Consider the following 13326-nt stretch of genomic DNA (forward strand, 5'->3'; position numbering starts at 1 on the left):
TATATACTATATACCTTGAAAACTCTATACCCTATATACCCTGAAAACTCTATACCCTATATACTATATACCCTGAAAACTCTATACCCTATACCCTATATACCCTAAAAAATCTATACCTATATACTATATACCCTGAAAACTCTATATACTATATACCCTGAAAACTGTATATAGTATATATACCATATACCCTGAAAACTCTATACCCTATATACTATATACCTTGAAAACTCTATACCCTATACCCTATATACCCTAAAAAATCTATACCTATATACTATATACCCTGAAAACTCTATATACTATATACCCTGAAAACTCTATACTATATATAGTATATACCCTGAAAACTTGATATACTATATATACTATATACCCTGAAAACTCTATATACTATATATACTATATACCCTGAAAATTCTATATACTATATATACTATATATACTATATACCCTGAAAACTCTATACTATATATAGTATATACCCTGAAAACTATATATACTATATATACTATATACCCTGAAAACTCTATATACTATATACTCTATATACTATATACCCTGAACTCTATACCCTATATACTATATACCCTGAAAACTCTATACCCTATATACTATATACCCTGAAAACTATATACTCTATATAATATATACCCTGAAAACTCTATACCCTATATACTATATACCCTGAAAACTCTATACCCTATATACTATATACCCTGAAAACTATATACTCTATATACTCTATATAATATATACCCTGAAAACTCTATACCCTATATACTATATACCATGAAAACTATATACTATATACCCTGAAAACTCTATACCCTATATACTCTATCTACTATATACCCTGAAAACTCCATACCCTATATACTCTGTATACTATATACCCTGAAAACTCTATACCCTATATACTCTATATACTATATACCTTGAAAACTATATACTATATATACTCTATAAACTATATACCCTGAAAACGATATACTATATATACTCTATACCCTATAAACTATATACCCTGAAAACTATATACTATATATACTATATACCCTGAAAACTATATACTATATACCCTGAAAACGATATACTATATATACACTATATACTATATACCCTGAAAACGACATACTATATATACTCTATATACTATATACCCTGAAAACGATATACTATATATACTCTATATACTATATACCCTGAAAACTATATACTAAAATCGCACAAATAAAATGGTAGTAAACCCAAAATGGCTTTGTAAATAAAAGTATACCAGTGACTGAGCCTACGAGTGACTAGAGAAGGCCAGCCAACCCTAGTATACAAAGTGCAGTGGTGTGTAAGGGTTTTGCGGTTTAAAATAAATCTCAAAGTGCCATGGTTAATGATGTCAATAGATCTCCAACACTGAGCGGAAGCATTCACATATAAAATATCCCCATAGTCTAGTAAAGGCATAAATGTAGCTGATTACTAGCCTCCTTCTGGCTTCAAAAGAAAAACAGGACTTATTCCCAAAATAAAATCCCAATTTCAGCTCATTATTTTTTTGTAAATTGTTGAATATGCAATTTAAAAGAGAGGCCGTCATCAATTAAAATTCCAATATATTTATATGCAGTATACACTGTATACTGTATACCCTGTACTGTATACCATATATCCTATACTCTATATCCCATACCTTATACACTCTATACTCTGTATACTGTATACCCTATACTTGATATACACTATATCCTATACACCCTCCCTATATACCCTATACCCAATAATATATACCCTTTACTCTATATACCAAACATCCTGTACTCATACTGAATACCCTATACCCTATATACTGTACACCCTACTCAATATACTCTATACCCTCCCTATATACTCTATACATTATAATCTATACTCTATACCCTCCCTATATACGCTATACCTTATAATCTATACTCTAAACACCCTACACTCTAAACCCTACACTTTAAACATCCAATAGTCCATACTGTATACCCTATACACTAAACATTCTATACTCCATACTCTATACACTCTTTACTCCATATACTTTATATATCCTATACCCAATATACTCTATACCCTCCCTATATACTCTATACCTTATAATCTATACCCTATATCATATACACTAAACATCCTACACACTATACTGTATACCCTACACTCTAAACCCTAAATACCCTATACACTAAACACCCAGTACTTCAAGCTGTATACCCTATACACCCTATTCTCCATACTGTATACTCTATACGCTAAACATCATATACTCTATACCCTATACACTATATACTCTATACCATGTACACTATATACTCTATACCCTATATACTCTATACCCTAAACATCATATACTCTATACCCTATACATCATATACTCTATACCCTATACACTATATACTCTATACCCTAAACATCATATACTCTATACCCTATACACTATATACTCTATACCCTAAACACCATATACTCTATACCCTATACTCTAAACATCATATACTCTATACCCTGTACCCTAAACATCATATACTCTATACACTATATACTCTATACCCTATACACTATATACTCTATACCCTAAACACCATATACTCTATACCTTATACTCTAAACATCATATACTCTATACCCTAAACATCATATACTCTATACCCTATACACTATATACTCTATACCCTATACACTATACCCTATATATCCCCTAGACTCTAAACCCGCTATACCCTCTACACCCTATATATCCCGTAGACTCGATACCCTAGACTCTAGACCCTAGACTCACTACACTATATCCTCTATATCCCCTATACCCTACACCCTAGAGTCTATATCCTACACCCTATATACTCTATACCCTAGACCCTATAGTCTATATCCTACACCCTATATCCTATATACTCTGTACCCTATACCCTACACTCACTACACAATATCCTCTATACCCTATATCCTATACTCTTAGTGACTGCTTGAGATACACAGTACGCCTCCTCCACACTCACAACAGATACTATATTCACAAACACAAAGAACACAGTACCGATCTGCCCCCGAGGAGTAACAAACTGCAGTCCTCGGTCTGTCCCCTGACAGAGTAGGGGGAACTGCATGGCCTTTCTGAATGTGCCCATGTGTGTGTGTGTGTGTGTGTGTGTGTGTGCACGTACGACTGAGACTAGAGCTGGGAGACTAGAGCTGGGAGATTAGAGCTGGGAGACTAGAGCTGGGAGACTAGAGCTGGGAGACACAGACTAGAGTTGGGAGACACAGACTAGAGTTGGGAGACTACAGCTGGGAGACTAGAGCTGGGAGACTAGAGCTGAGAGACACAGACTAGAGTTGGGAGACTAGAGCTGGGAGATTAGAGCTGGGAGACTAGAGCTGGGAGACACAGACTAGAGCTGGGAGACTAGAGCTGGGAGACTAGAGCTGGGAGACTAGAGCTGGGAGACTAGAGCTGGGAGACAGACTAGAGTTGGGAGACTAGAGCTGGGAGACTAGAGCTGGGAGACTAGAGCTGGGAGACACAGACTAGAGCTGGGAGACTAGAGCTGAGAGACACAGACTAGAGTTGGGAGACTAGAGCTCAGAGATTAGAGCTGGGAGACTAGAGCTGGGTGACACAGACTAGAGTTGGGAGACACAGACTAGAGTTGGGAGACTAGAGCTGAGAGACACAGACTAGAATTGGGAGACACAGACTAGAGTTGGGATACTAGAGCTGGGAGACTAGAGCTGAGAGACACAGACTAGAGTTGGGAGACTAGAGCTGAGAGACACAGACTAGAGTTGGGAGACTAGAGCTGGGAGACGCAGACTAGAGCTGGGAGACTAGAGCTGGGAGACAGACTAGAGCTGGGAGACAGACTAGAGCTGGGAGACACAGACTAGAGTTGGGAGACACAGACTAGAGTTGGGAGACTAGAGCTGAGAGACAAAGACTAGAGGTGGGAGACACAGACTAGAGTTGGGAGACTAGAGTTGGGAGACTAGGGCTGGGAGACTAGAGCTGTGAGACTAGAGCTGGGAGACTAGAGCTGGGAGACTAGAGCTGAGAGACACAGACTAGAGTTGGGAGACTAGAGCTGGGAGACGCAGACTAGAGCTGGGAGACTAGAGCTGGGAGACAGACTAGAGCTGGGAGACAGACTAGAGCTGGGAGACAGACTAGAGCTGGGAGACACAGACTAGAGCTGGGAGACACAGACTAGAGTTGGGAGACACAGACTAGAGTTGGGAGACACAGACTAGAGTTGGGAGACTAGAGCTGAGAGACACAGACTAGAGTTGGGAGACACAGACTAGAGTTGGGAGACTAGAGCTGGGAGACTAGAGCTGGGGGACTAGAGCTGAGAGACACAGACTAGAGTTGGGAGACTAGAGCTGGGAGACTAGAGCTGGGAGACACAGACTAGAGTTGGGAGACTAGAGCTGGGAGACGCAGACTAGAGCTGGGAGACTAGAGCTGGGAGACAGACTAGAGCTGGGAGACAGACTAGAGCTGGGAGACACAGATTAGAGTTGGGAGACACAGACTAGAGTTGGGAGACACAGACTAGAGTTGGGAGACTAGAGCTGGGAGACTAGAGCTGGGAGACTAGAGCTGAGAGACACAGACTAGAGTTGGGAGACACAGACTAGAGTTGGGAGACTAGAGCTGGGAGACTAGAGCTGAGAGACACAGACTAGAGTTGGGAGACTAGAGCTGGGAGACTAGAGCTGGGAGACTAGAGCTGGGAGACACAGACTAGAGTTGGGAGACACAGACTAGAGTTGGGAGACTAGAGCTGGGAGACTAGAGCTGAGAGACACAGACTAGAGTTGGGAGACAGACTAGAGTTGGGAGACACAGACTAGAGTTGGGAGACTAGAGCTGGGAGACTAGAGCTGGGAGACACAGACTAGAGTTGGGAGACTAGAGCTGGGAGACGCAGACTAGAGCTGGGAGACTAGAGCTGGGAGACAGACTAGAGCTGGGAGACAGACTAGAGCTGGGAGAGCTGTCTTCAAAATCACACCAACCAAATAAGACAATGTCATGATGGAGGTGTTACGTAACAGCATAGAGTTCTCTCTCTCAGAGGTGTTACTTAACAGCATAGAGTTCTCTCTCTCTCTCTCAGAGGTGTTACGTAACAGCATAGAGTTCTCTCTCTCTCTCAGAGGTGTTACGTAACAGCATAGAGTTCTCTCTCTCTCTCAGAGGTGTTACGTAACAGCATAGAGTTCTCTCTCTCTCAGAGGTGTTACGTAACAGCATAGAGTTCTCTCTCTCAGAGGTGTTACGTAACAGCATAGAGTTCTCTCTCTCTCTCAGAGGTGTTACGTAACAGCATAGAGTTCTCTCTCTCTCTCAGAGGTGTTACGTAACAGCATAGAGTTCTCTCTCTCTCTCAGAGGTGTTACGTACCAGCATAGAGTTCTCTCTCTCTCTCAGAGGTGTTACGTACCAGCATAGAGTTCTCTCTCTCTCTCAGAGGTGTTACGTACCAGCATAGAGTTCTCTCTCTCAGAGGTGTTACGTAACAGCATAGAGTTCTCTCTCTCTCTCAGAGGTGTTACGTACCAGCATAGAGTTCTCTCTCTCTCTCAGAGGTGTTACGTAACAGCATAGAGTTCTCTCTCTCTCTCAGAGGTGTTACGTAACAGCATAGAGTTCTCTCTCTCTCAGAGGTGTTACGTAACAGCATAGAGTTCTCTCTCTCTCAGAGGTGTTACGTAACAGCATAGAGTTCTCTCTCTCTCTCAGAGGTGTTACGTACCAGCATAGAGTTCTCTCTCTCTCTCAGAGGTGTTACGTAACAGCATAGAGTTCTCTCTCTCTCTCAGAGGTGTTACTTACCAGCATAGAGTTGTCTCTCTCGTTGAAGGGCTGTGGTTCAGTAAAAAACTCTGTGTTGTGGTCCAGTCTGCCATGGCCCCCGTACTGCACCTCATCACTGTCCAGCTTGATGGTGTATCTGTGTGGGGTCAAAGGTTAAGGAACACTGGCATAAAGAGAAATGGAAAAAGATGGAGATAGAAGGGACACAAGAAGGGTGATGAAAGAAGAGACAGGAAAGGAGGAACACAAGAAGGGTGATGAGGAAGAGACAGGAAAGGAGGGACACAAGAAGGGTGATGAGGAAGAGACAGGAAAGGAGGGACACAAGAAGGGTGATGAGGAAGAGACAGGAAAGGAGGGACACAAGAAGGGTGATGAGGAAGAGACGGGAAAGGAGGAAGACAAGAAGGGTGATGAGGAAGAGACAGGAAAGGAGGGACACAAGGGGAACCTTCCTCCACCTACACACACCTCCCTGTTATGCTGTGTGACTGACAACACTGGCCCACATTAACACACAGTCCAATAGGAAAGTGTCTGAACCGTGCAGCTCAACAGATTAATTTATTACATAAATAATGTATTTCATCAAACAAACAAAACAAAACAAATCTCTGTGTCTTTGCTACACTGACTCAATGAAATATTAAATAAAGTAATTTCCTTTGACTCGTGTAGGGAAAGAAACAGAGGAGAGAAGTACGTGAGCAGGCTATTGGGGGGGGGGGATTTGATTGGGGGGGGGATTTGGTTCCACACTTTTATTTGTACGATCCCTCTTGTTCTCCTGAACTTGTAATCAGTCAAAGTCTGTGTACCGAATGGAACCCTATTCCCTACATAGTGCGCACTCCTTTTGAGTACAGCCCTACGTGCCCTGGTTGAAAAATGGTGCACTATAAAGACTTGGAATAGGGTTTCATTCAGGACAAATCTAGGGTAGATTGATGGCTTGGCCCACTGGGCATTATATTCTCTATGCCTGTGAGAGCCTTGTGCCTGCCAATACAACCAACAAGGTACTATAGTTAACAGGGTGTCAGTGAAATATATCGTACGTATGGTCCAAATATGACGAGATATGCATGTCAAATGTAAATATTGAATATATACCTTTACGCTATGGGTATATAACGATATTGGCCTGTGGTAGCTACATGACAAGGAGAGAAGGAGAGGAGAGGAATGGGGATAGAGAGAGAGATAAAGAGAGAGAGAGAGAGAGAGAATAGATGAATTGGACCTGGGAGGCTCTTCTCTCTCTGTGGTGTTTTGTTTACCTTTGTCTCTCTGAGCACCTCAATAGACAGGACAGTAGATCTAAGTCCAAAATGACACCCTAATTCCTTATACTTTCCCCCACTCTGGTCAAAAGGAGTGCACTATCTTGGGAATAGAGTGCCATTTGGGACGCATTCCTAGGTAACAAACAACCAGGAGCTAGGCGGGAAGGAACACACATGCAAACTGGATCCTAATTGGCTAGGTGAAAATCACCTCATCTCCCCATAGGCCAGTCTGAGGAAGGAGTCAGTTGGAGTCAGATCCTCAAACACTTCCTGGTTCTGCCCCAGGGCCGGGAAACATTCTACTTGTCTGCTTTGATAGCCATGATTAAAAAGAAAGAAGCTCTGCTCAGTGTGTGCATTATTTCTACTGAGAAAGACATACACACTCCTCCTCCCCCCTCTCCCTCTCCCCTCCCTATCTCCCTCTATCCTCCCCCCTCTCCCTCTCCCCTCTCTATCTCCCTCTATCCTCCCCCCTCTCCCTATCTCCTCCTCCCTCTCCCCTCCCCCTCTCCCTATCTCCTCCTCCCTCTCCCCTCCATCTCCTCCCCCCTCTCTATCTCCCTAAGATGTGTCGGCATCGAGCAATTGTCTCTGGCCCCCTCCCAGTTAGGGGGAGTGATGAGCTCTACAGCAGTCTCACAACTCAATCGCTGGTTGAAAACTGTTTTCTGCCCCTCCCAAAAGATAGAATTTGTAGATAATTGGCCCTCTTTCTGGGACTCACCCACAAACAGGACCAACCAAGCCTGACCTGCTGAGGAGTGACGGACTCCAACCTAGCTGGAGGGGTGCTCTCATTTTATCTACCAACATAGACAGGGCTCTAACTCCTCTAGCTCCACAATGAAATAGGGTGCAGGCCAGGCAGCAGGCTGTTAGCCAGCCTGCCAGCATAGTGGAGTCTGCCACTAGCACAGTCAGTGTAGTCAGCTCAGCTATCACCATTGAGACCGTGTCTGTGCCTCGACATAGGTTGGGCAAAACTAAACATGGCGGTGTTCGCCTTAGCAATCTCACTAGGATAAAGACCACCTCCATTCCTGTCATTATTGAAAGAGATCATGATACCTCACATCTCAAAATAGGGCTACTTAATGTTAGATCCCTTACTTCAAAGGCAATTATAGTCAATGAACTAATCACTGATCATAATCTTGATGTGATTGGCCTGACTGAAACATGGCTTAAGCCTGATGAATTTACTGTGTTAAATGAGGCCTCACCTCCTGGCTACACTAGTGACCATATCCCCCGTGCATCCCGCATAGGCGGAGGTGTTGCTAACATTTACGATAGCAAATTTCAATTTACAAAAAAAAAAAAGACGTTTTCGTCTTTTGAGCTTCTAGTCATGAAATCTATGCAGCCTACTCAATCACTTTTTATAGCTACTGTTTACAGGCCTCCTGGGCCATATAGAGCGTTCCTCACTGAGTTCCCTGAATTCCTATCGGACCTTGTAGTCATAGCAGATAATATTCTAATCTTTGGTGACTTTAATATTCACATGGAAAAGTCCACAGACCCACTCCAAAAGGCTTTCGGAGCCATCATCGACTCAGTGGGTTTTGTCTAAGATGTCTCTGGACCCACTCACTGTCACAGTCATACGCTGGACCTAGTTTTGTCCCATGGAATAAATGTTGTGGATCTTAATGTTTTTCCTCATAATCCTGGACTATCGGACCACCATTTTATTACGTTTGCAATTCAACAAATAATCTGCTCAGACCCCAACCAAGGAACATCAAAAGTTGTGCTATAAATTCACAGACAACACAAAGATTCCTTAATGTCCTTCCAGATTCCCTCTGTCTACCCAAGGACGCCAGAGGACAAAAATCAGTTAACCACCTAACTGAGGAACTCAACTTAACCTTGCGCAATACCCTAGATGCAGTTGCACCCCTAAAAACTAAAAACATTTCTCATAAGAAACTAGCTCCCTGGTACACAGAAAATACCCGAGCTCTGAAGCAGGCTTCCAGAAAATTGGAACGGAAATGGCGCCACACCAAACTGGAAGTCTTCCGACTAGCTTGGAAAGACAGTACTGTGCAGTACAGCAGTACAGAGCCCTTACTGCTGCTCGATCATCCTATTTTTCTAACTTAATTGAGGAAAATAAGAACAATCCGAAATTCCTTTTTGATATTGTCGCAAAGCTAACTAAAAAGCAGCATTCCCCAAGAGAGGATGACTTTCACTTTAGCAGTGATAAATTCATGAACTTCTTTGAGGAAAAGATTATGATTATTAGAAAGCAAATTACGGACTTGTTAGAAAGCAAATTACGGACTTAAATCTGCATATTCCTTCAAAGCTCAGTTGTCCAGAGTCTGCACAACTCTGCCAGGACCTAGGATCAAGAGAGACGCTCAAGTGTTTTAGTACTATATCTCTTGACACAATGATGAAAATAATCATGGCCTCTAAACCTTCAAGCTGCATACTGGACCCTATTCCAACTAAACTACTGAAAGAGCTGCTTCCTGTGCTTGGCCCTCCTATGTTGAACATAATAAACGGCTCTCTATCCACCGGATGTGTACCAAACTCACTAAAAGTGGCAGTAATAAAACCTCTCTTGAAAAAGCCAAACCTTGACCCAGAAAATATAAAAAACTATCGGCCTATATCGAATCTTCTGTTCCTCTCAACATTTTTAGAAAAGGCTGTTGCAACTCACTGCCTTCCTGAAGACAAACAATGTATACGAAATGCTTCAGTCTGGTTTTAGACCCCATCATAGCACTGAGACGGCACTTGTGAAGGTGGTAAATGACATTTTAATGGCATCGGACCGAGGCTCTGCATCTGTCCTCGTGCTCCTAGACCTTAGTGCTGCTTTTGATACCATCGATCACCACATTCTTTTGGAGAGATTGGAAACCCAAATTGGTCTACACGGACAAGTTCTGGCCTGGTTTAGATCTTATCTGTCGGAAAGATATCAGTTTGTCTCTGTGAATGGTTTGTCCTCTTACAAATCAACTGTAAATTTCGGTGTTCCTCAAGGTACCGTTTTAGGACCACTATTGTTTTCACTATATATTTTACCTCTTGGGGATGTTATTCGAAAACATTATGTTAACTTTCACTGCTATGCGGATGACACACAGCTGTACATTTCAATGAAACATGGTGAAGCCCCAAAATTGCCCTTGCTAGAAGCATGTGTTTCAGACATAAGGAAGTGGATGGCTGCAAATTTTCTACTTTTAAACTCTAGGTCCCAAGAAACAAAGAGATCTTCTGTTGAATCTGACAATTAATCTTACTGGTTGTACAGTCGTCTCAAATAAAACTGTGAAGGACCTCGGCGTTACTCTGGACCCTGATCTCTCTTTTGAAGAACATATCAAGACCATTTCAAGGACAGCTTTTTTCCATCTACGTAACATTGCAAAAATCAGAAACTTTCTGTCCAAAAATGATGCAGAAAATTAATCCATGCTTTTGTCACTTCTAGGTTAGACTACTGCAATGCTCTACTTTCCGGCTACCCGGATAAAGCACTAAATAAACTTCAGTTAGTGCTAAATACGGCTGCTAGAATCCTGACTAGAACCCAAAAATTTGATCATATTACTCCAGTGCTAGCCTCTCTACACTGGCTTCCTGTCAAAGCAAGGGCTGATTTCAAGGTTTTACTGCTAACCTACAAAGCATTACATGAACTTGCTCCTACCTATCTCTCAGATTTGGTCCTGCCGTACATACCTACACGTACGCTACGGTCACAAGACGCAGGCCTCCTAATTGTCCCTAGAATTTCTAAGCAAACAGCTGGAGGCAGGGCTTTCTCCTATCGAGCTCCATTTTTATGGAACGGTCTGCCTACCCATGTCAGAGACGCAAACTCGGTCTCAACCTTTAAGTCTTTACTGAAGACTCATCTCTTCAGTGGGTCATATGATTGAGTGTAGTCTGGCCCAGGAGTGGGAAGGTGAACGGAAAGGCTCTGGAGCAACGAACCGCCCTTGCTGTCTCTGCCTGGCCGGTTCCCCTCTTTCCACTGGGATTCTCTGCCTCTAACCCTATTACAGGGGCTGAGTCACTGGCTTACTGGGGCTCTCTCATGCCGACCCTGGAAGGGGTGCGTCACCTGAGTGGGTTGATTTACTGATGTGGTCATCCTGTCTGCGCCCCCCCCCCCCCCCCCCCCCCTCCTTGGGTTGTGCCGTGGCGGAGCTCTTTGTGGGCTATACTCAGCCTTGTCTCAGGATGGTAAGTTGCTGGTTGAAGATATCCCTCTAGTGGTGTGGGGGCTGTGCTTTGGCAAAGTGGGTGGGGTTATATCCTTCCTGTTTGGTCCTGTCCGGGGGTGTCCTTGGATGGGGCCACAGTGTCTCCTGACCCCTCCTGTCTCAGCCTCCAGTATTTATGCTGCAGTAGTTTATGTGTCGGGGGGGCTAGGGTCAGTTTGTTATATCTGGAGTACTTCTCCTGTCCTATTCGGTGTCCTGTGTGAATCTAAGTGTGCGTTCTCTAATTCTCTCCTTCTCTCTTTCTTTCTCTCTCTCAGAGGACCTGAGCCCTAGGACCATGCCCCAGGACTACCTGACATGATGACTCCTTGCTGTCCCCAGTCCACCTGACCGTGCTGCTGCTCCAGTTTCAACTGTTCTTCCTTATTATTATTTGACCCTGCTGGTCATTTATGAACATTTGAACATCTTGGCCATGTTCTGTTATAATCTCCACCCGGCACAGCCAGAAGAGGACTGGCCACCCCACATAGCCTGGTTCCTCTCTAGGTTTCTTCCTAGGTTTTGGCCTTTCTAGGGAGTTTTTCCTAGCCACCGTGCTTCTACACCTGCATTGCTTGCTGTTTGGGGTTTTAGGCTGGGTTTCTGTACAGCACTTTGAGATATCAGCTGATGTACGAAGGGCTATATAAATTAATTTGATTTGATTTGATCTCCCTCTCTTCCTCCCCCGCTCCCTATCTCCTCCCCCCTCTCCCTCTCTTCCTCTCCCCTCCCTATCTCCTCCCCCACATCTCCCTCTATCCTCTCCCGCTCCCTATATTCTCCCCCCTCTCCCTCCCACTCTCCCGCTCCCTCTCCTGCCCCTCTCCCTCACCCTCGCTCCTCCCCCTCTCCCTTCGCTCTCTCCTCCCCCTCTCTCCCTACCCCCTCTCCCTTCCCTATCTTCCTCTCTCCTCCCCCACATCTCCCTCTATCCTCTCCCTCCCACTCTCCCGCTCCCTCTCCCTTCCCAATCTCCCTCACGCTCTCTCCTTCACCCTCTCTCCTTCACCCTTTCCTCCGTACATTAGAGAATCCTGACAACATCCTCCTTTTTTGTTGTGGATATTTAAGGATGGTTCTAAAAAATAAAACAAAAGAAAACATTGTAATAAAATCTCTCAGGAATCATAACGTACGCAAAGATAAGAATCAACAGACTCAAAGACTCTAACAGGAATATTACCTATCCTGGTGATTTCAATTCAGTTGATACCACAGTGGAGTATATGATTAGTTAGATAATGACTGACTAGATAATGAACATTGTTATCCTACCATCCACACATCGCAATTCATTCAAGGCTCATTTAAAAGCTGATTTCAAACCATCTGGCTGCAATCCAGCAACCAAAGACATTAAATAACCTTATGCCTCTTCTGTGTGTGTGTGTGTGCAGTGTGTGTGTGTGTGTGTGTGTGTGTGTGTGTGTGTTTGTGTTGTGTTGTGTTGTGTTGTGTGTGTGTGTGTGTGTGTGTGTTGTGTGCAGTTCGTGTGTGTTGTGTGTGTGCAGTGCGTGTGTGTGTGTGTGTGTTGTGTGTGTGCAGTGCGTGTGTGTTGTGTGTGTGTGTGTGTGTTTGTGTTGTGTGTGCGTGTGTTTGTGTTGTGCGTTTGCGTGCGTGTGTTTGTGTTGTGCGTGTGTGTGTTTGTGTGCGTGCGTACGTGTTTGTGTGCGTGCGTGTGTGTGTGTGTTGTGTGTGTGTGTGTGTGTTTGTATGCTGAATTGTAAACGGAGGACAGTTAATTTGATGTTCCCTGGCCAACATTGTCTGGGGTAAGTGGAGCTCCAGGAGGATTTCAACAATGAGGTTTGTGTTATTGTCTACAGATAGCTGCTATAACAGCCTGCAGTTCAGCTGTGAATGAGGTTTGTGTTATTGTCTACAGATGGCTGCTATAACAGCCTACAGTTCAGCTGTGAATGAGGTTTGTGTT

The 13326-nt window shown here is 43.7% G+C and overlaps 1 protein-coding gene across 1 annotated transcript in view; it reads right to left on the minus strand.

Annotated features, from left to right (window-relative positions):
- Positions 1 to 13326, minus strand: part of gbe1b (glucan (1,4-alpha-), branching enzyme 1b) — a 359324-nt gene that overhangs the window by 48650 nt on the left and 297348 nt on the right. The window contains exon 15 of the mRNA XM_036964774.1: positions 5864 to 5981. Coding sequence (XP_036820669.1) covers positions 5864 to 5981 — 118 coding nt within the window. The remainder of the gene's footprint in view (positions 1 to 5863; positions 5982 to 13326) is intronic.

Source organism: Oncorhynchus mykiss, chromosome 27, assembly GCF_013265735.2.
Source record: "Oncorhynchus mykiss isolate Arlee chromosome 27, USDA_OmykA_1.1, whole genome shotgun sequence".
In the NCBI taxonomy this organism is placed as follows: domain Eukaryota; kingdom Metazoa; phylum Chordata; class Actinopteri; order Salmoniformes; family Salmonidae; genus Oncorhynchus; species Oncorhynchus mykiss.